Source organism: Calypte anna, chromosome 9 (genome assembly GCF_003957555.1).
Source record: "Calypte anna isolate BGI_N300 chromosome 9, bCalAnn1_v1.p, whole genome shotgun sequence".
Lineage (NCBI taxonomy): Eukaryota > Metazoa > Chordata > Aves > Apodiformes > Trochilidae > Calypte > Calypte anna.
In genome coordinates this window covers 17,264,600-17,285,225 of record NC_044255.1, presented here as the reverse complement: position 1 = coordinate 17,285,225, position 20,626 = coordinate 17,264,600, and the positions used below count along the sequence as shown (strand labels likewise).

At 40.6% G+C, this 20,626-nt stretch overlaps 1 protein-coding gene across 1 annotated transcript in view; it reads right to left on the bottom strand.

The window, feature by feature from the left end:
- Positions 1–20,626, bottom strand: part of MCF2L2 (MCF.2 cell line derived transforming sequence-like 2) — a 127,710-nt gene that overhangs the window by 6,932 nt on the left and 100,152 nt on the right. The window contains exons 22-29 of the mRNA XM_008493383.2: positions 17,735–17,956; positions 16,331–16,423; positions 15,838–15,916; positions 12,636–12,708; positions 9,270–9,379; positions 5,322–5,417; positions 1,668–1,757; positions 739–810 (exon numbers count right to left, since the gene is read on the bottom strand). Of these exons, the coding sequence (XP_008491605.1) occupies positions 739–810; positions 1,668–1,757; positions 5,322–5,417; positions 9,270–9,379; positions 12,636–12,708; positions 15,838–15,916; positions 16,331–16,423; positions 17,735–17,956 (835 nt within the window). The remainder of the gene's footprint in view (positions 1–738; positions 811–1,667; positions 1,758–5,321; positions 5,418–9,269; positions 9,380–12,635; positions 12,709–15,837; positions 15,917–16,330; positions 16,424–17,734; positions 17,957–20,626) is intronic.

The window sequence follows — 20,626 nt, the reverse complement described above, 5'->3', positions numbered from 1 at the left end:
AGTTTTATGCAGAGCAACACAGTCCTAAAAAATTATTCCTCAGCTTACATCTCTCCCTGTCCTGTAGCAGGGGTACCTGACTGCTTGTGCCCCACAAGGCAACATGCTCTGCCAAATACTCATGTAAAGGGGAAAACTGACAGTGGAAGCTGAGGATCTTCCAGAGGCTGGGAAATAACATCCCAGTTTAGCTCTCTGGTATTGTTATTAAACAGTAATTGATAAATCTGCTGCAGGTGGAAATTCTGCTTAGCTGAAATGAAATACTACACCTTAAATGAATATTAATGTATAGTCTAGCCTCTTCTGTAGTCTTCATGGCTCCTGCTCCTCTTATTAGGTAAAGACACTAACAAGGGAGGAGTAATGCAAGCAGCCAGACTGCAGGTGAAGGTGAAAATTAACTCCTCGGCTTCCTGCTGCTGCACTCTGCAGAGTGAGGTGAAAGCCAGGGAGAAAATCCAGATTCAGATCCAGATCACAGTCTAGAGCATTTCTTCCCAAAACAGGCAGAGAATTAAGATTTTAATTTAGTTCTATCCCTAGGTGAAAGTAGGTAACTACAACATGAGTGCAGGGAACAGGCAAGGGGGTGACAGTCGGTGCTTATTACAGTGAAGCAGATAAAGTGACACCAAACCCCTGAAGGACTCTGCCAGCAGTGATGAGATGTAAATTCAGTGAATGATATAAAATGATTGCCAAACAGGTTTTCATGCAGGATGTACATACTCATACCTTCAAACCCCAGGGGAGTTGGATCACTCTTTATTTCATGTCTCTTGACTTTAACTGCAGGAACAAGGGGACCTGTGTGAAGTTTGCAGAGTCACAAGGCTGTAAATATTGTTTAAGAAGGAGCTTGCTTTCCCATTATCTGAAAATACTACCTGCCTAATACTTTCCATTTCACCCAGAAAAATGACCAACCTCTAAGTTCTTGGTAGTGAAAATAAACACTTCAGTGATGTGCATAGGAAACAGATCTCTTTTTGCAAAAGAGACAGTAAATACATCTGCTTCTTATCAGGTTTCACAGATGTTTTCTCTATCTCTAGTTCAGGAGATGGCACTACTGCAGGAAGGCACTATCTCAGCTTTCTACAAAAGCCAACACCTACACCCCACAGAAGTGGAGGGCATCCATCACATGTCCACATACAGTACTTCTCCTGTGCCCTGACTCCACATGTGTAGGACTGGTGATGTGAAGGAGCTGAACCATTTGCAGTGAGGATCAGCACACAATAGCATGAAAGAGCCTTGAATATGATGATCCAAACACCCTGGCTAGACCTGCACGTGGCTAAAGCTGAGACATGACACAGGCTCCAGCTTCTTCTGTCATCTGAAATAGTTTCTTAAAATGAAGCACTTAATTGAAAAGCACTGAAAATTAATCCAGTTTGTATGGAAATCAGCACCACTGCTGTTATGGACAAACTGAGAAAAGTCACTATATTTTCTGGCAGCACAACTAGATATACATCTGAAGTGTCTTGGCCTGACTGGCTGGAGAGGTTAAACTGGTCCTGACTTTTCTACTGGAATCTCCTGCATTTATAAAAACTGAGCCTGAGGTACTCACTCCAGGAGCAGCATTTGGCAGTAAATGTGTCAGTCAGCAGGCAAGGAGAAGGGTAGCTAAGCAAGCAGCATGACGGTACCTTTGGTCACAGCAGAAGCATTTACTGTGGTGCTGATGGAGGAGGCTAGGGAAAAGCGACGGGTAACTTCTCTTTCCTTAGATTCTGGATCTGGGAGGACAGACAGATGCAATGCAGGGCAGGATTAGAGGTTAATAAGCACAGAGGGTAAAAGGTGTCCAAAGCAAAGCAGTAGCTGGAAAAGGGTAAATAAAGGGTAGGTTGCTTCTCTTAAACAGTCTGCAAAAATGCCCTCAACAAAGTCAAAAGCACAATATTTATATTAATATATTTTCAGAGCAATTCCAATTGCACCAATTTGAACACTTCAGAAAGAAGGCTTATGCCAATTAATATTTTAACAACCAAGTAGTGTCTGAGTACAGCTACAAAACACAGAGATGAGCACAATGGTTAGAATGGTATTTGTGTCTCCAGATGAGAGACACACACTAAAATAACACTTTGGTTATTTTAGACACTGAACTGCTTGTTCAGTGTCCTGAAATACACGAAAAACATGAACAGTTTGGAGTTTATATTTGTAATTTCTAAAATTTAACTGTGTGAATGCCTGAAAACTTTCTCTGAGCCTCCATCCTGACTGGTGCAAGCCAGCTTGGAGAAAGTGGAGGCAAAAGAGCTCCAATTAGGAACCTGCCTTTCCTCAGAGTCTACTCAGGACTGAGGACAGAGCTTTCTCAGATTTCACTGTAAGATGTAAGGAGTATTTTTGACTCAAAATATTTCATAAACAGATCGGAAGTATAAATGGACTAACTGTTGTCTAGCTTCAGAGAGCACATGATGTTTCAAAACAAGCCAGAGTCATTACACAGCTTTTAAGAGTGAACTTCTTGCAACAATCAACTTGGATACCACTTGGGAGAAGCAGCACTTGGGAAAGGTTGTTACTTGCTTATAGATACGTCAGGATTAACATTTTAGTATCTTCTGCTGACAACACTCGAAGCACATGTGCTGCATTACTCAAGTGAGTATTTCCATGGAGACATGAGTAAAGCTATTTGTATGCTTCATATTTCAGTTTCAGTAAGTTCCTTGAATACTTTACCAGAACACAACCTCAGCTGAAAATGTATTAGAAGTTGCTTTAAATACTCTGTTGAAGGTTTTCAGATTTGTCAAAAACTGTGATTTTCCATGTTTTCACTTTCAAAAATGCCAAATAAATACTTAGGTAAAAATTAAATCATTGGTTCTATTTTCACTGAAAAATTTCCTGGGATATATGAAGACTTTTGGTACACACAGCTCTTTTCTTATATGCATTGTTGAATCTTAGTCCAGATGTTCCCAGGTGGTGCCTGTGATTCAGAGACTTCTCTGTTCCCTTAGTGTCCTCTCTCTTACCATATCTACCTTCTTTTCTCTCGTGCTTTTTCTATTTTGCATTTCCATGATTAAATGCAAGACATCACTGGAGTAAAATAAATCTCAGGTGATTTTTACATTTCAGATTTAAATAACCTTTGCAGAACTATACTACTGTGAAGATTTCCTTGCCAGGGATATAAAAACTGCAAATTGTGTATCTGCCAATGCACCTCCTTAAAAGCACACATATTCAAGTACCTCCTTATTCACACGTCTTAAAAGGCTGTGAAAAATGAGAGGTTAAACTGCTCTCAAGGAGAATTACAGTGGAATGACCCCACATTTAGACTACTCTAACTGTTCTTATTAAAATACAAAGAAAATTTCAGTTTATAATTAGGGTGTTGAACTACATTTACACCACATCATGCAGCTTTTAGAGACCCTGTGCCAACTCCAAGAACTATGAGCTTGGCTCTGCAAACCAGGACAGCTAATGCTGACCCAAGGGTGAGGGAGATGCACAGTGCTACAAGGGTGAGCTCTCACATTTTGATGGGAGTTCTGCTATGGCTACCTTAGGGGTCTCTGCACTGATGAAGTGCAAGATAGCAAAGTTTCCCCTCCAGACAGCAGCACTTCGTTGGCCAACACACCAAGGTCCTTTGATACTGTATTTCTGCCTCATCATATCCAGCCCTGGCAGACAGTCCAGCAGTGCTCTGAGCATCCTTGCCCCACTGCCAGTTGATATCCATCAGGCAATCTTGTTTTCCCCCTAGTTACTCTTGTTATTTTGTTGTTTAGACCTTCCCTTTTATGCTTTCTGGACATGAACAGCCAGTAACAAATCCTTAGACAAAAGGGTCAAGAGCAGGACAAGCTTGCTGCCATTAACATCCCAGTCACCTTCTCACAACTTCTGATCTGCCTTTACAGCCAGCCCACACAGCGCTAACACAGCTTTGCTTTGTCACCACCTGCAGAAATGACAAAGCTCTGCAAATCAGCCTGGCTGTTTGCCTACAGGTTTCCTCTAGACCAGGGGCAGATTAGCAACTGAACAGCACAACAAATGGGACATTGTGTAATGGAGGTGTTGCATGGGAATTTCAAATAACCAGACTCAGCAAGTCTTTGAGCTGAGAGTGCCTACAGCTTAGGAGGTATAGACTCTTCTGAACTCTGCTTTGCTGTTGGGAACACTGAAGACTAAGACAGACAATTCACATGACAAGAAAAATTCAGATAAAAGAGCAAAAGAGGCCCAAACCAGAACTGCAGATCCAAACTAGCCTGAAGTACAGCATTATCTTGCATTTATGAAATTTGTATATTGCAATCAAATCCCAAGACACAGTCTGAAAACCACTCCCTTTTTTGTACTAAGAACATAGAACTGGTTTGTCCATCTTGAATCTTACTACCAAGCACATCCTTAACCTTGCAGCCAGAATCTTATAACTGCACATCTTGGTGTATTCTCATCTTGATAACATTGTAATTTGATGTTTCTTTATTTCTCTTTTCTTTCTTTTATCTTGCTGCTTCTTTCTGATGCTTACCCTCTCCATCACTGCACACTGACCCTTTATCTCACAAAAGAAATGCTATTTATCAGAATAGGAGAAAAACCATATAATAACAATAAAAAGAGTAATTCCATTATCTTTAAGAAAGTGACTGTAAATAGTAGTTCAATTTAATACCTATCCACACGTCTTTCTTTCCTGTAAATTATCTTCCTTGTACAGCCATTACAAAATGCTCTATACACATAAGTACTAAGTGTCTTCTAAACATTTACACACAAAACCCCAGAACACACTATTTTACACTGTCACATAACATAATTAAGTAGAACTGGCAGTAAACCCCACATCTTCTGAATTCCAGTTCCCCAGTGTAACCACTAGGCCATGGCTGAGCAGCACTGAAAAAGCAGAGGACCAACCAGTAAACAATTTAACACATGAAAACCTCGTGTAGCACAACAGAGAGATGATATTCTTCCCTGAAAGAAGTTAGGTTGGTGGTTTAAAAGAAATCCACACTTTGACCCTTGACTGGAAATAAATGTTATTTGCACTGTACACCAGCAAAAGCCCCAACCAGTCAACTCAAAGATTTCCTGGCCAACACTGCCATGGTATCAATTTTTTGGTAACAGCATCTTTGAGAAGAAGAGCCATATGTGTGCATCAGACAGGAGCATTTTGATGAGAGACGGCAGTGCTTTTGGGAATAGTGATGGATGGCATTATGGGATGGAGAGAACACTGTGGGAGTCCAGGAGACAGATGGCCAGACACCAAATGCTGCATGGTGTGATTTTACCTTTGGGTGGAGCTCTGCGGTTGGAAAGACCTTGCAATGTGAATCGCTTTCTAGCAAGCGCTGTGCGCTCAAGGTTAAGGCTGGTGGAAGCATCAACTAGGAGAGAGAGGGAGAGGGAAGAGAAATAAGGAAGGAAGGGTCAGCTGTTCAGCTTATGGGAAAGGAGAGGTTAGCACCGGATGACAACTAAAAATAAATAAATAAATAAATTTTGATTGAGTTCAAGCCTGAGCAAGAGCTAATCAATTAGAAGGGTGACATGAGGTCAGGGTGGTTAAACCAGCTGAGCCAAACAGAGCCCCTGGGCTTAGTTTAGCCCACTGAGTTTTAATGGAGAACAACAAAACCAAAACAAAACCAAAGAAAAACAGGTGAAGGGATGTAGCTCTCATCAAAGGAAAATACAGTTTAGCAGCAAGCTCTTTAAAAAGGATCTAGTGCCTTTTACTATTTAAAAACATCATTGTGGTTGGAACACCAGGGTTGTAGGGAGGCAGAAGAGAAGTCTTGCAGTGCCAGGACATGTGCAAGTGTTTCAAGCAGTCCTATATCTGCTAGGCAGTACTAGCACTGAAGAGTTTGCCATCATCAGCTCTCTGGCTGATATGCTCAGCCTTACCTGCTTAAGTCTTTCCAACAGCCTGTGAAGCTGGCATATAGTCATGCATTTGATCTCATGATTTGCTGGGATGTAAGGAGTGAGTGCCATGCCAGCAAAGCTTACTTGCCAGACGCCCAGATGAATGAGCCAGCCATGCTGCCTGACAGTTGCCTTTGACAAGGTAAGTCCCAGATAAATCTAGGTATTGAGGCTTTAGGTTTGAAAGACAGCCAGTTACTTGCATTGGAGGAAAAAGGTGGACCTAGATCAAACCCCCAGATCTACACATTCCTGCCAAATCCTGCAGCTGCCCCTTTCTTTGTGTGGGCAGGTAGCACTCAGAAGGCTTATGGCAAAGGAGCAGGAGAAAAGCCATGTATTGGCTGCCTTATGATTTAGCCCCTAGCTTTGTCCTCTTCTTTATTTCATACACTGCCAAGTAAAAATCACTAGAGGCATGATTGAAGAGCAGAAGTACAAAGAAAACATGAAGAGACAATGAATCCACACAGGACAGACAAGCAACAGACAGACAAGCTGCGCTTCCAGAGGAAAGCTCAACCTATCACTTCCTGATTTGCAGCCAAGATAATCAAAGATCAGAGGTGCCTGTACGTGCAGGTTGGTGTGAAATGAACAGATTTTAGCAATACAGAAGTATTACATCAGTGTGGTTCAGCTCCTTCCAGCTGGTGGCCTGACTACAGCTTTGGGACAGGCAGGTGCGTCTGGTGAGGAACTGCTAGTGAGCAGTGGTTTCAGCTTCAGAACTACACACAGGTGCATGGGGAAACGTTTTTTTGCTTTCAGACTGCCTGTACTGGCTTAAGAGCCATACTCTGCCTCCTGCTGCTCCTGCTGTGAAGCAATCCTTGTAAAGATACTCTAAGCTCATAAAGAATCCAGAAATTGGTGTATTAAATAGATTTACTTTCTGTTTGTGTAGAGCAAGAAAATCCATAGTATTTCATTACTGTAGAGTCATGCAGCAAATATAAGAGTGCACGTGGACAGGGGAAAGGTATTCAATTATATCACTTCACTGAGGGACCCCTTAGGTTTCACAAGTCCCCACAGCTTCCCAGCACTGGACAATCATTAGAGGCTGGTCTCTAATGACATGTTGTCTCCACCTGATTTATTTCAAACCTTTTCCTTCATTCTGCAGGTATACCAAATAATCCTGTAAAAATTTTCCAAACATAGTAAGGACTGGGTCCTGATGGGCAAGAGGTTGAACATGAGCCTGCAACGCACACTTGTAGCAAAGAAGACCAACAGCATCCTGGACAGAGCCTTGCCAGCAGGTCCAGGGGAGTGATGCTTCCCCTCTACTGGATTCCTCAGTGCAAGAGAGACATGGATACATTTGAGTGAATATGGTGAAAGGCCATGAAGATGATGAAGGGATTGCAGTAGCAGACATGAGGAGGAAGTGAGAGAGCCTGGAGAAGAAAAGGCTCAGAGGCACCTTAAGATGTAAAGATGATGAAGCCAGACTCTTTGCAATGGAGCCCAGTGACAGGATGAGAGAGGCAATGAGCACAAACTGAAATACAGGAAAGTCCACTAAAAATAAGAAAACAAAACAAAACCTTTTTTACTGTGAAGGTGGTTAAAGCCTGGGACTGTGTCCCCAAGGCAGCTGTGGAGTCATCATCCCTGGAGCTATTCAGAACCCAATTGGACACGGCATTTTTTAACGTAGATAACTCAATCACAGGCATTTATCCGTAAGAAAAGAGAAAATGAAATTGCCAATTGTGCCTCCCTCCCCGCCGCCTCCCGCCACTCCGTACTACAGAAAGCAAACAGTATTTCAAAATCTTCCGTGTTCACATTAATTCTATATATTTCGGGAGGTTTACAGTCAGTAGGTGGCACAAAAGAAGCAGTTTTGGCAGCGCACCGGGCTCCATGTCGTCTCAGTCCTGCAGCCCGACACAGCCCTGCTCGGGGGGCGGAACACCTCTGACAGCAGGATCCAGCTGGACATTTTTGAGACGAATCCAGCCCCAGCAGAGTCCCAGCCGGAGATGCCCGGCAGCAGAGCCCTCCCGCAGGGTCCCTGCACGGCGGGGTTGCAGCCCAGGGTGCGCCCGGACACCCGCAGGCTTGGGGGGGCTGGGCTGGGGCAGCCGCAGCGCCGGGGGGAGCCCGCTTTGGTCATAGCAAAGCAGAAGAGTGAAAATCAGCATACAGGGGGATTGAAAAATATTCATAATTTTCCGAGAACTTTTTTTTTTTAAAGTGGTTTTATGAGTTTCAAATTAAAGACTGGTTTTCAATTTTTAATTTTTTTTTAAGTCCATGTTTTTTTAAAAAAATTCTTACTGAAGCAGGTTTTTAGCACTGGACTTTTTAATGAAGAATCCTTAAGTTCCTCCCCAGAATGTGCCACTTCCCTGGAAGTGTTCAGAGCCAGGTTGGATGGGCCTTTGTTCAACCTGGTCTAGTGAGAGGTATCCCTGCCCATGCAGGGGGGTTGGATATTGTTGATCTTTGAGGTCCCTTCCAACCCAAACCATTTTATGATTCTATGATTCTCTGAATGAAAACTCATTGCAATTTATAGTCTACTATTTTAAAAGAAAAATATTCCCCCCCTCCCGTTTTTGGTTTGTTTTTTTTTTACCGTTTCTGTTTCTAAAAGGTCTTGCTTTAACTTTAAGCTTGATTTGGACATTCATCTCTTTAGACCTCAAAATATTGTTTTTGTATTGTTAGAAAACTCTTCATTCCAACATTTCAAAACACTACCCAAAAGAGAAACTGATGTTGAAAGATTTTCTGTTCTTTCTGCTAAATGAAATCCAGTTTCTTTTTAGCGTTCATTTTAACCCACAATTCGTAGAATATATTGGGTATATTTATGCCCCCAAATAATAGAGGGATTTTCTGTGACCACATGTGTGTTTATTTATTACACACTAGAAGGGAACATACGCAGAGGAGGACAAAACATCTCTGACATAAAGCAAGGAAATCAGTTAGCAAAATGCACAGACAATCTTAGAATTAAATATGGCAAGAAACCAACTTGGACTGGACAGAGAAGGTTTAAAGATGCATACTATTTCCCCCCAAGTTCTATTTTTAGAAAACACAGATTGTATAAAGAGCACTGTAGTGCATCAAAACTCAGATTTTTAAAATCCTAAACCAGTAATTCTTTTTGGTGTTCAGGGAGTTTCATGGCACAGTCACTCAGCTTTGTAGCATTGTGGTTTTTTGAGGTTGGGTTTAAACAACATACATGTAAAGTATCCTCATCATACTCCAGAAATAAGTGTTCAAAGATAAAAATATTATCCTTTGGAAGCAAAAAGCTGTCTCAGAACTCCTACCTCTCTTTTGTCTGGAGCTGGGACTGGAATTCCTGTTTTTATTGTTAGCTGCTTCCACATTTGATGTCTCACATTTGTTTTCATATATACTGGATGATTTCCTGCTATACCTTTGGATGAAAGAAATACAAAAACAGTTACATTCATGGTTAATATCTAACAGAGCACTGAACAATGAGGATTCTTTTTTATTCTCAGATATGGAAGCCTAAGGAAAAAAGGCAGGCTTTAAAATTCTGTTTGGTATGTAAGTCTCCCTCTTTGTTGGCATGTAGGATCGGAAAAGCCACTCTAGCCCTTTCTCCCTTTCCACACCACACAGTAAGCTTAAGGTTGAGACAGGAAAAATGGAGGAATAAACTGGTTGTCTGCATGTCTTGCAAGTCCAACAGAGGAGGGAGGAAGGGTAGGAGGGAGGGAGGGAGGAAGGGTAGGAGGGAGGGAGGGAGGGAGGGAGGGAGGGAGGAAGGAAGGAAGCAAGCAAGCAAGCAAGCAAGCAAGCATAAGCATAGCTGAATCTGAAATAGGAATGTGCACTGGATGCTCATTCAGAGGTCACACCATGTGTAGAGGAACTTATGGATTCCACTGGCTTCCAACTTCTGTGTATTCTGCTCTTTGAAAGCATGAATCCAAGTGGGATATCCCTGTCTACAGCTGAATCACAGATAAGGAGATTCATCTTTCCAGATTTGCCTAGGTACAGGCCTTGTCTGTAAGGGGAACAACCCCCCCTGTCCAAGGTCTGAAGGACATTGTGCTGCAAGGTTTTGTCATGATTCTTATCCTCGTTGCTTTGCTAATGTCTGGTGGTTCAGTTTGGGTGTTTGACTGTTATCTTTGGCAGACTACTCCACACATTTCATTGTCACTTGAGATACTCTTTCCCAAAATGCTTGTTATTAACATGTATCAGCAACTACAATGCTGTTTACAATTATCATGTGAACCATTATACATAATGTTCACAAGGGGTTTTTTTCTGTAATGGAAGGTCCAAGATATGATTAAAAACTTTAAAACTTTCAGGAGACCAGACATCTGCAAATACCTTTTGTAACTACAAGGTAGTTGTAGTAGAGCATGGGACTCATTGCTTGGTATTTGAACCTCTGACCTGTTTCTGATGGAATCTTAACAGAGGTCTCTGTTACCTCCTGTACTAAATCAAAACGTGATTTTGCAGCCTGATGTCAGGTACAAAACGGGGCTCAAAATAAATATGGGAACACATCCAAAGCACATTCACATTTCCTTATTCTTTTTCCTCAGTTGGGTTGACATAATTGTGAAACACAAAACTGACAGCTAAAGATTTACAGCTGTGAGAAAGATACCAAGAAAACACACGAGCTTCTCTGAAACAGCATCTGCAGTTAAACTCCAAGTGTTTCTGTGTATCTATGTGCACAGGATATTTTTACGTGGATGTATGACTGAATCAGTCATTTCCAAGAAATCAGATATCTAAGGAGCTAGAATAATAGCCTCTTTAAGTTTAATATGTTTAACCTGATTAGTAAACAATACAAAGAGAGAATTTCATTATCACTGAAATGCAGCAGTCATATCTTGAGAGAGAGACACAGCATCAGTAGATACCATGAGGCATTTCATTTTAGGATCAAACACTCAAACTTTGGGGAAGAATTTACTGAGAGAGAATTTAAATAGATTGAATTTAGGGACATTCAAGAACCACCTCTATTCAGGGCACTAGCTGTACTTGTCTCTTTTGCAGACACCTCAGATCCAGTCCTGCCTCAGCCCAGCCCAGCCCTGCCTTATCTATCTCATGGAATTGCAGCCCCAAGTGCTGTGATGACATATAAACAAGGCATGGAGATAGCTTTGTCATTGACCAGATACGGCTGGGGGAGGGGAGAGTGTTCTGCAAACAGATTTCCCCAATGTCACAGGACAGGTTTGACAATTCCCAGTAAACATTAAAGTCACTTTTACACATGGACAATCCAGGTGAGGATGGCTTTTAGTTAGATAAAATCTCAGTAATTAATTAACCTCCAACCACTGGCAGAGCATTGATGATGGTGGTTGCTCTTTAGCTAATACTATTTTTCACTGGCTTACCTACAGTGCCTTTCCCAACCCAGCTGCTTAGTCACAGCAGTCATAAACACAGACTATGCCCATGTGTGTGGCTATCACAGTCTCACTTCTTCCTTCCTCTCCATTCCTCCACCCAGAAACTCCAAACAGACTGTAGAAAGGGTTCCACAGTCTGAGGAAATTCTGACTCCCTCTTTCACGTCAGCTAGAGCAAAGCCATCTTGTGCTGCAACTTCCCCTGTCCCTGTGTCTCTCTGAGATATGTATGAGAGAGGATAAAGGTGGCCTCTGCTTACAGTAGCCAATAGAACACTGAGAACTTTGTTCCATTCATTAAAGGCCAGAGCCCTGTTCTTTCATGAAGACTTTACCATATTCTTCATATCCCTATAATAACACAGCATTTAGAGCAGAAGCATCTAACCTCCCCTTCTCTGGCATAATTGGCAGAGTAAGGAAAAAAGTACTTCATTTTTCCACTGGTTTAATCCAGTCTAGTACAAATAGCTAATTACATAGCCTTTCTTCCTGGAGTTAATTAATTTTCTGTTTACATATTTTATAGTTTTTGCTCTGAAAATTCTCATGTTAAAAGCCTAATGCAAGGAACATACATCTGCACTGATTTGCAACTTTTTTGTGACTGCATTTCATATTTTACCGCAATAAGTTTTTTCTGTCCCTGAAGTGGTTTTGCTGACAGATTTTCACTCTTAAACCTTTCCAGCTTCAAACTTAAACAAAGATAATGTAATGAAGTCTAGAAAGAACATGGAGCAGAACTAACAACAGTGCATCTGTTCAAACTTCCTTGTATCCAGTTATACAGCTCTCAAAGGCTGTCTGTGTACCTGTGGATCTCTTGGTTTAGTTGATCCTGTTAGGATTTTACAGTGATATTCCATGCCAACTTGCATTAAACTTGCTAGGCAATTGGGATCATTACAAAAATTTGCTGACAGCTCCATTTCACATCCTGGAAGTGTTCCAGTACATTTTGTCTAAACTTGGATTGAGCTAATCCAGAACATATGGTTCCTTTGCAAAACCAAATTAATACAGAGCATACGGTTCCTTTGCAAAACCAAATTGTCATCTTTGAAATTAATTCTGAATTATGATTTTTAGTTTTCCCATGAGTAAAACCTTTATCTGTATTTACATGCCTTTAAAGAATTTGAAGATAATTGAGTAAATTTGTACCCAGAAAGCTAAACACAGAAAACTAAGAACTTATGAACTGCAAAAAGACTGAAGCAAGACAAAACATGGCCCTGATATGATAGCTGTGATTACCTGCTTGCATTGGAGGAGTCCATTGGTGCATGATATACACTCTCGGTGATTCTTTGGTGCAGTTGACTTGCTTCTGTTAAAGAAAAAGTAAAAAGAAATTGCTCCATATTATGAAGGTTTCTTCCCTGTTCACAAAGAAGCTGGGAGAGAGAAAGAGGGGAGGAGAGATTTTTGACTGCTGCAGCAATCAAAATGGAGAACTCGTACTTGAAGAGAAAGGCATATGGTGATCTTAAAGGCTGAAAACTTCGCTCAAAAAGCTCTTCTACCCATAATTTTTCAGTGCAGAAGAGATTTGTTTCCCTGCCACCTTCTCTTTCCTCTGTACCTCTGCCTAGGTTACTTCACAACTTGAATCTAGAGAATAAAGATACTGGTGTTTTCCCTAGAGTGCAATGTCAGTTTTGTGGCTCAGAGCTTTTTCTGAATTTAGGGATACATATACATCAGTTCTTTTGCACACACAGTCATCTAGTAGACTATATCCCCATCCTTCTGAATAATCATTTTCACAGCAATAGTAAAATGCTGTGCTATATGCTATATATGTGCTTTTTTTGTTGTTGTTCTTGCATAGCTGCAACGTAGGAACAGACTCATTTGTCCAGTAACTGCTGAGTGGAGAAATATGACTAAAAAACTGAAAAAAGGATGATTTTTAGGGCCAGGTGAGTCAGACACTAAGAAGTGAGGAGGTGCTTTCAAACTCCCAGACTACTGAGATCCCAGGGCTATTTCACTCCAGAAGAAAATAAAGATCCTGCCAATGCAAGGAGGACAAAGAGACCAGGACAGCACTCAAAAACTGAACTTAAAGTAGGTGGGAATGATGGGAGAAAAGAGGACTCTGGGTGGGCAGCTGACAGTAGCTTCATTCCTAATTTTGGCAACTGATACACAGCCTTGTACAAAGCCTTTAAGCTGCATCCATAATTCCTTTGCCTGCAAAAGGCAATTATGCTCCTTGGGACTGATGGATCAAGGTGTTATCCAAAGCCTTATTAGCATTCTCTCCTTACCATTGTATATGATATGGGTTGCACCTATGCTAAGTGTTTGTATTCTAATGACCCACATGGTAAACTATTTATTACATACCTTTGGCCACATTCTAGGCCCTTTACTCATTCATTCATTCATTCATTTCAGCTTCAGTTTCTTACAACATTCCAACCCCCTGTGCAACTCTTAACAACAGTCATTAAAAATAGCCCATTAAAAACATCTTCCTCTTCCTTCTCTCATTGGAATGCACAGCTGGAGGATTAAGCATGAATTAAGGCCTTTTCTTTCATGAGTCATTGGGAATAGAAACAACTGTTTAAAATCACATGACAAAGCATTTGTTTCCTGCCATGAGTATTATAGTAAAGGCTTTGGTTCATGTGATTATTTGGGAAAAGGCAAAGTAAGAGTTGCAGTAGCATACAAAACAGAATTTCTGCCCTCTGTCTCCTTTTCTTCTGGATTCGCAATGAAGGAAAGTTTGACTTTGCTCACTGAGTATGATGAAAATCATCCTTGGATGTTCTCAGGATCAGATTGGACAAAGCCTTGAGTAACCAGGTTTGACCAGTAACTGACCCGACTTTCAGCAGGACATTGGACTATGATGTCCGGAGATCCCTTGAGACCTTACATACAATAGGATCCTATGATCTTGAGACAAAACAATAAAGACTATCAAAATATAAATATTTTTTAAAACTTTCAGTCTTGACTCCTGCATAGTTTTCCCTGGAAAATGCATAGTAATGCCTACATACAGGTTTTGTATACTACAAAGATTTCACAAACACTCATCTGCATGACATACAAGCTTCATTTTCTTTGTCTAGAATCACACATAGAGGATTAACACTCTATCCTGTTAAAAACATTTTCTCCATAAACTACTCTTCTGTGGCAGCCTAAGTAAAGCCAGCTTTTATAATTCAGAAGTAAATACTACAAACCATATCACAGAGTCCCTAGATTAAATCCTGAAACTGCACTGATAAGAATCTTGAGGGTTTTTTTCAGCAATTCCTACTGAAATGCCTACAGTGAAATCTAGAATAAAAAGGAAGTGAAGACAAGAACAGTAACAAAAGACCTAAGTAGTAAGCATTGTTAATATACAGCTATGAGTTGGATTAAACTGCTGAGGGTAATATGCATAGTTGTTTCCCTCCACTTAAGGAGTTTGTAAGAACTCATTGTCTTTGTGAAACAGACAATTAAAATAAAGGTGACCTCTGAAATTAAAGCACAGGCACAGGTCTCCACCTAGGATACAATCTGCTTAGGAATCTGAAGGATGTGGGTGGAGAAGCTGTGCTTGTGTTGCTTGAAAGAGAGGTGTTTGTATGAGAGGAGCAGAAAATGGCAGGGCAATGTGAGAAGCAATATCAGGGCCCAGAAAGAACCTGTATTAGACACAGCTATGTCTTTTTGTCCTAAGAAAGCCTGAAAAATGGCTTTTAGGCCTTTGAGCATTCTAGCTCATAAATAGCATAGTATCTCAGATAGCTTTCATCACTGTGTTCAGTTACTACCTGGAGTAACGTAACTGAATTTTGTCTGTCTTGAGTTCAATATCTTACACGAAGTGGGTACCTTTATTTTAGGTACCTATGAGTCTTCAATCATTCACAAGTTGAACATGTCTCAAATCACCTTCAAAGTGACATCTCTGTGAGAGAGGGAAGTGTCATTCATCATGTTTTACGCGGAGGTCACTAAGATAAGTAGATGGGATAACTGACTAACATTTAAAAAGAAGGATGGACTAGATTTAAAATTTAAAACCCCCAAGATCCCCACAAAGAAAAACAAATAGGATGGAGAGGAACAGCTGCTGTCATGTATGTGGAAGGAGATCTTGTGAGAAGGCATAGAGTGAAGACTGGGACCCCGTTTACTCACATACTGGTCTTGATGGATGTTCTTAGGGTTGCAACTTAACAAGGAGAAAAGAGGAAAATTACGTTCCTCAGACTAACTGTGAATGGAATTATTATTCATGACAATTCTAAAATTCTACAAAATTTGGTTCTATGTGCAATACTGCAACTACCTAACTGATCCTTGCACAGAAGCTCTGTTCCTGCTGATTTCATTATTGCTACTGAACAGCACAGTAACTCATCCCAGTTCCATATTGTCACACACAGCTACAGTAGGAAGGCAACATTCCCAGGTTGGGCTCTGAGTATCTTACCTCTACATGCTTCCAGCTGCCCTGTCAGGACTTTGCGAATCTCTGAAATCCAGGTGTTTTTCAGTTCAACAGAAGATGCCTGAGAACACAAGAGGAAAAGGCAAAGCAGACCCAGTTAAAGCATGCTGCCTATCATGTGGCTTGTTCTCAATTTTCCCAAGGATTAGAACAGTGTAGCCAACCTTGAGTAAAGTAGAGGGAGGATGTTCTTCACAATGGAAAAGCTACCATGAATCTAAGGGACTGTCCTTGCTTTTCTATCCATTGTTCCAAGTAAATTTTCTACTACTTTATTTCCTATTTTACCCCAAATCATCACCATTTTCTCAATGATAAATTGGTAATTTCCATGCCAACTCAACTATAAGGCTTCCAGTGGCTACAGACTCTTGAGCATACAGGAAAGTGACAGTAATGAAACTGGAAACTCTCTTAAAAACAATTCAATTAAAAGGAAGTATAGTCCTCAAAAAAACATATATATTTTTGTTACCTGAATGATATAGACCTCTTCTCTGCCATTATACCAGATCTCAAACTTCTTGTTATCCCCTTTTACATTTTCTGTAATGCCCACCGTACTCATCTGTTTCAAAATAGAAAAGAGGCAGCTGGAATCTGAAAAATGTCAATAGTCTTTAAATTCTTTATCCTCTGAGAAGCATTTTTAAAAGGTTGCATTCCCTTCTGCACCTTTGGGAGTCATTAAAAGTAAAATTCAAAACATGTTATTTCTCAACATCTAATTTATCAGTAATCTTTTTCATTGTTATAGGAAAAATAAAAATGTAAGTGCTTAAAAGCAACACAAGCTAATGTTTGATCATGAATTTATCTTTTTTGCTTTTTCTGCTTGAACTGTGGGTCAGTTTTCAAATTTATCCTGGCTCATGTTGACCTATACACATTTTCATTTTAAGGAAGATGGTATTTGCAGCTTGCCATCACTGACCTTCTGAGTTGGGAGGGGAAAGGGGATGGAACAGAGCTTTGTAAGATTTAATGACTCATCTGCAAATCTCAACAACATAAAAAATTCATTAGAGTTTCAGGAAAACTAAAAAAAAAGAGGTGAGCAAGGAGCTAAGTGCCTCAGGAACTGGAGAAAATAATTTTAGCTTTCTTAAGAGATTCTTTTAACCGTGATTTTGAAGTCCAGCTGCTACTATACTTACCAGGTTTCCTACTTCCCTGTCCTCTATTCATTCATCCCCTTTTGTGCTGACTGAAGATTTAAACAGCTCTGATTTTGTCATCATTCCTGCTATCTCCACAAACAGCAACTTCAGACATTTCTATATGGTTCATTCCTTGAACCAGGTTCTATTACAACTGCTGTCTGGTTATGCTTTAATAATTATGCAGCATTACACGTGATGATTCTCATCTGAAGTCACATTTGTCATGCCAATGTGCTTTGGCCCACTTGTGAATTTCATGTGAACAGAAAATATCTTGACTCATAAATGGAAATAAACAGGCATTTCTGCTGTACTGTTATTCACCTGTAGCTTTTATTGTCACAGAACGTGGCTCAACTGATGTCAAGTAAGTTGAAAGTAAAACTCAGAACTGAACAAGGGGGTGGCGTATGGGCAAACAATGAGAGATGCAGGTTCTTTCTGACGTGCTTCTCTTTATGTGGTGCCGGGCAAGAACATACGTGGTGCCAGTTTGAGTTTGTACTGAGTTGCAAAACCAAGGTTCACATCTAGAGTTGCAGGACACATGGCTGGGTCTGTCTCGAGATCAAAAATAAATGGGAGCTTTCATTTACTCAGGGTTGCAAGGTTGCACCAGATATGTGTACCTTCTTCAAGTCTCCCCATGGAAACATCCCTGTACTGTGAGAACACCAGATTTATTTCTCTCCCCTCCTCATTACCGCATTTATTACCTTTAATGAATTTTTAAAGCTGTATGAAGCTGTCTTCTCATGGCCATCTGTGTTCTCCTCCCGTTTCTTGCAGAAAAGTAGCATCTTTGCATAGAGGAAGAGGTGTCTCTGCATTGGCTTGAATCTAGCCAAATCCTTTACCTTGTTGTGCCCCTTCTTGTGGTCAGTCCACACATTGAAAGAACCTTGCATCAACAGCTTCCCAAGCTCACTGACATCCCCCTAGTAAGCAGGGAAAACAGAGCCTACATCAAATTCAAACCAGGGTAATGCCAGCTTCCATACTTTCTCTCGTGGTGTTTAAGCTTCCAGGCAGAGGCATGTGCCTAGGCACCCCTCGTGTTGGAGAGGGGACATGTTACATCTGGAATCCCATCTGCATACATCTGCTTGTTAAACCTGTGAGTTTTCTTCATATAGCTACTAACCCTCTATTTTCCATGTCCTTAATTCCCAGTTTGCCTCCCCATTCATTGTTAATGCCTGAGGTCTGTCTCAGGACCTTTTTGGATCTGACCCACAGGCCCTCTGATGACCTCAGAGTAAGCACCTCCTGAAAAGACCTGGGTTTCAAGTCCTGACTCAAAGGTAGTATTAAGCCCCAGTGCAGTCCAGACATCAAAGCAAAATCCTTGCTATAGGTTCATTTTTCCTCTCTGCTACAAACTTCTTAGGTCCCTGAGCAAAACCTTGAAAAATGTTTAGATTTCTGAAGACACAGATTAGTACATAGAGGTATGGGGGTATGTAATTCCCTCCCATTGGGATATATTCTTTAAAAACTTCATCAACAGTTTCTCAGTTCACCATCTGCAAAGCAGAGAATGCTGCACAGTTTTGGGCAAAGAGGGATTAAATGCACCAAGGAGCCATAAAAATCCCTGAGGGAGAGTGAAACGAAGCAGGAACCAGACCTTTCTATATTAAGTCCCTTGTCTGAGGACCACTAGGGAACTATCTCAACTGAGATAAATATTTGGACCAGATGCCACCAGCACAAACTGTTCAGTAGTAAGGACTGTAACATTGTGTGGACAGAGGATATTGCAACATTTATAAAGTAATGGGTATCATCAAATAATGAGAAATATAATTATCCTGACAGCAAGCTTTTCTAGGAGTGCTCTATGTAATAATTTTAGGGAATAAGTTCAGTGTATCATTAAACTATGTATTTTCAGCATTTGTATGTTCTGTTGATTGTAAGGTAAAGATGTTGGCTCCACGTGAGAATGTCAGATTTCTTAAAGTACAGACTGCAAATTGTTCTTCCTCTCACATCCATCCTTTACCCTACATCCATCTGCAAAACCAGGATTTGATTAGGCATTTTTCTACTCCAAATCAGGATGTTTTTAAAAAACCACTAATTTCTATTACAGTTTCTCACCTCTAATAAATAGAGTTGGATTTTTTATTTGTGCTTACAGGACTGAATTTGTTTGTATTTACACGTCCATGCGGTTGTAAACTGCAAGCCTGTGAAAAGCATATTGTTGAGACATAAAGCTAAATAAAAATTAAAAAACCCACATAAACATATTTTCTACATAGGTCTGACAAGGCACTACTGGATACTGCACAGAGATCCAATAGCTCAGTTCCAACCCTTGTGGTAGGTTTGAGTCTTCAATTTTGGATCTAGGACTGGGATTATAGCATGGGAAGTGGGAGGCTAACACTGCATAGGGAAAGGGGATGATCAGGGATAGTCACCCACAAAGGGCTCTGAATATTACCTCACAATGGGCAGAAAATAGAGAGGAAGACACTGCTTCTGGAAACTTGTGCTAGTGTCCTAAAGGAAGTTCATTTAAAATGGAAGATTTCAGCATTATAGCAAATATAATTATCCCCTGCTAGAACAATACACTGTACCTCATTTACAGAAAATGAGAGATATGTAAGAATAGCTTAAATGCTGCATAGCTCATGGACAAACTACCCAGACCATATTATATACCAACATTAGGATGATAGTAGGAAACATCTCTAGAACTTCTGCTCACCAAGCTCCACTGTCCTGTTTTGTGGCTTTGCCTAAATATAAAAAATTTAAAAAAAACAAAACCAAGCACAATCAATCCCAAACTTAAATGTTAGCAATTTCTTACACAAGAGTTCACCTTCTCAAGTCTTCACATGTAGAGGCCCAAGAAGTAGGACAGCCCATGCAATTAGGAGGAGTCATTAGCTGCCATGAAACCTGGTTTTCTGTTGGCATAACATCATTCTCCAAGAGATGTTCTAGGCAAGTATTTCTACCGTGCCCATGTGGATACTCCACAAGATAGGGTGTGGCTTCATGAGCTATGGGTGGTGTTTATTTGGTATCATAGCTAAGCAAGTGGGACAGGTGGAGGGGGGGCAAAGAAATTATTGGGTTCATTCTCTTTCATACTTTCACCTCATTTAATAATCATGTTCCAAACCACCTCAGGAATGCTGTCAATATTGGGCTACACATGAGCCATGTTGCTCCTTTTCATGTCTTTCAGTTCAGCTAACAAAGCAGAGGCAAAAAATCTACCCCTTGGTGATACCCTTGAAGGCTGCCAAATTCAAAAGTAGAAGCTGAAAAGGGACAGAGTACTCTGTTTAATTCCAGAGTACAAAGCTACTCTGAGATTTGAAAGTAAGGAATAGGCAACAAGGTGACCTCAACATTTATATATAGAAATCTAGGTAGTTTCCCACACTTAGGATAATATGTTACTTTCTTGGAGAATCTCTTCTGGCCATACCTTTATCTTTTTAAAATTGGGTTAACTACTTGCATTTAAAGTGAGAAACACAGGAGGAAAGCTAACTTTCTCTTTGGGGATGAACAAGAAACAGTGGAAACAAGGGAAGTAAAAGATGGGCTGCACCTACGAGCCTGGAGAAATTAAA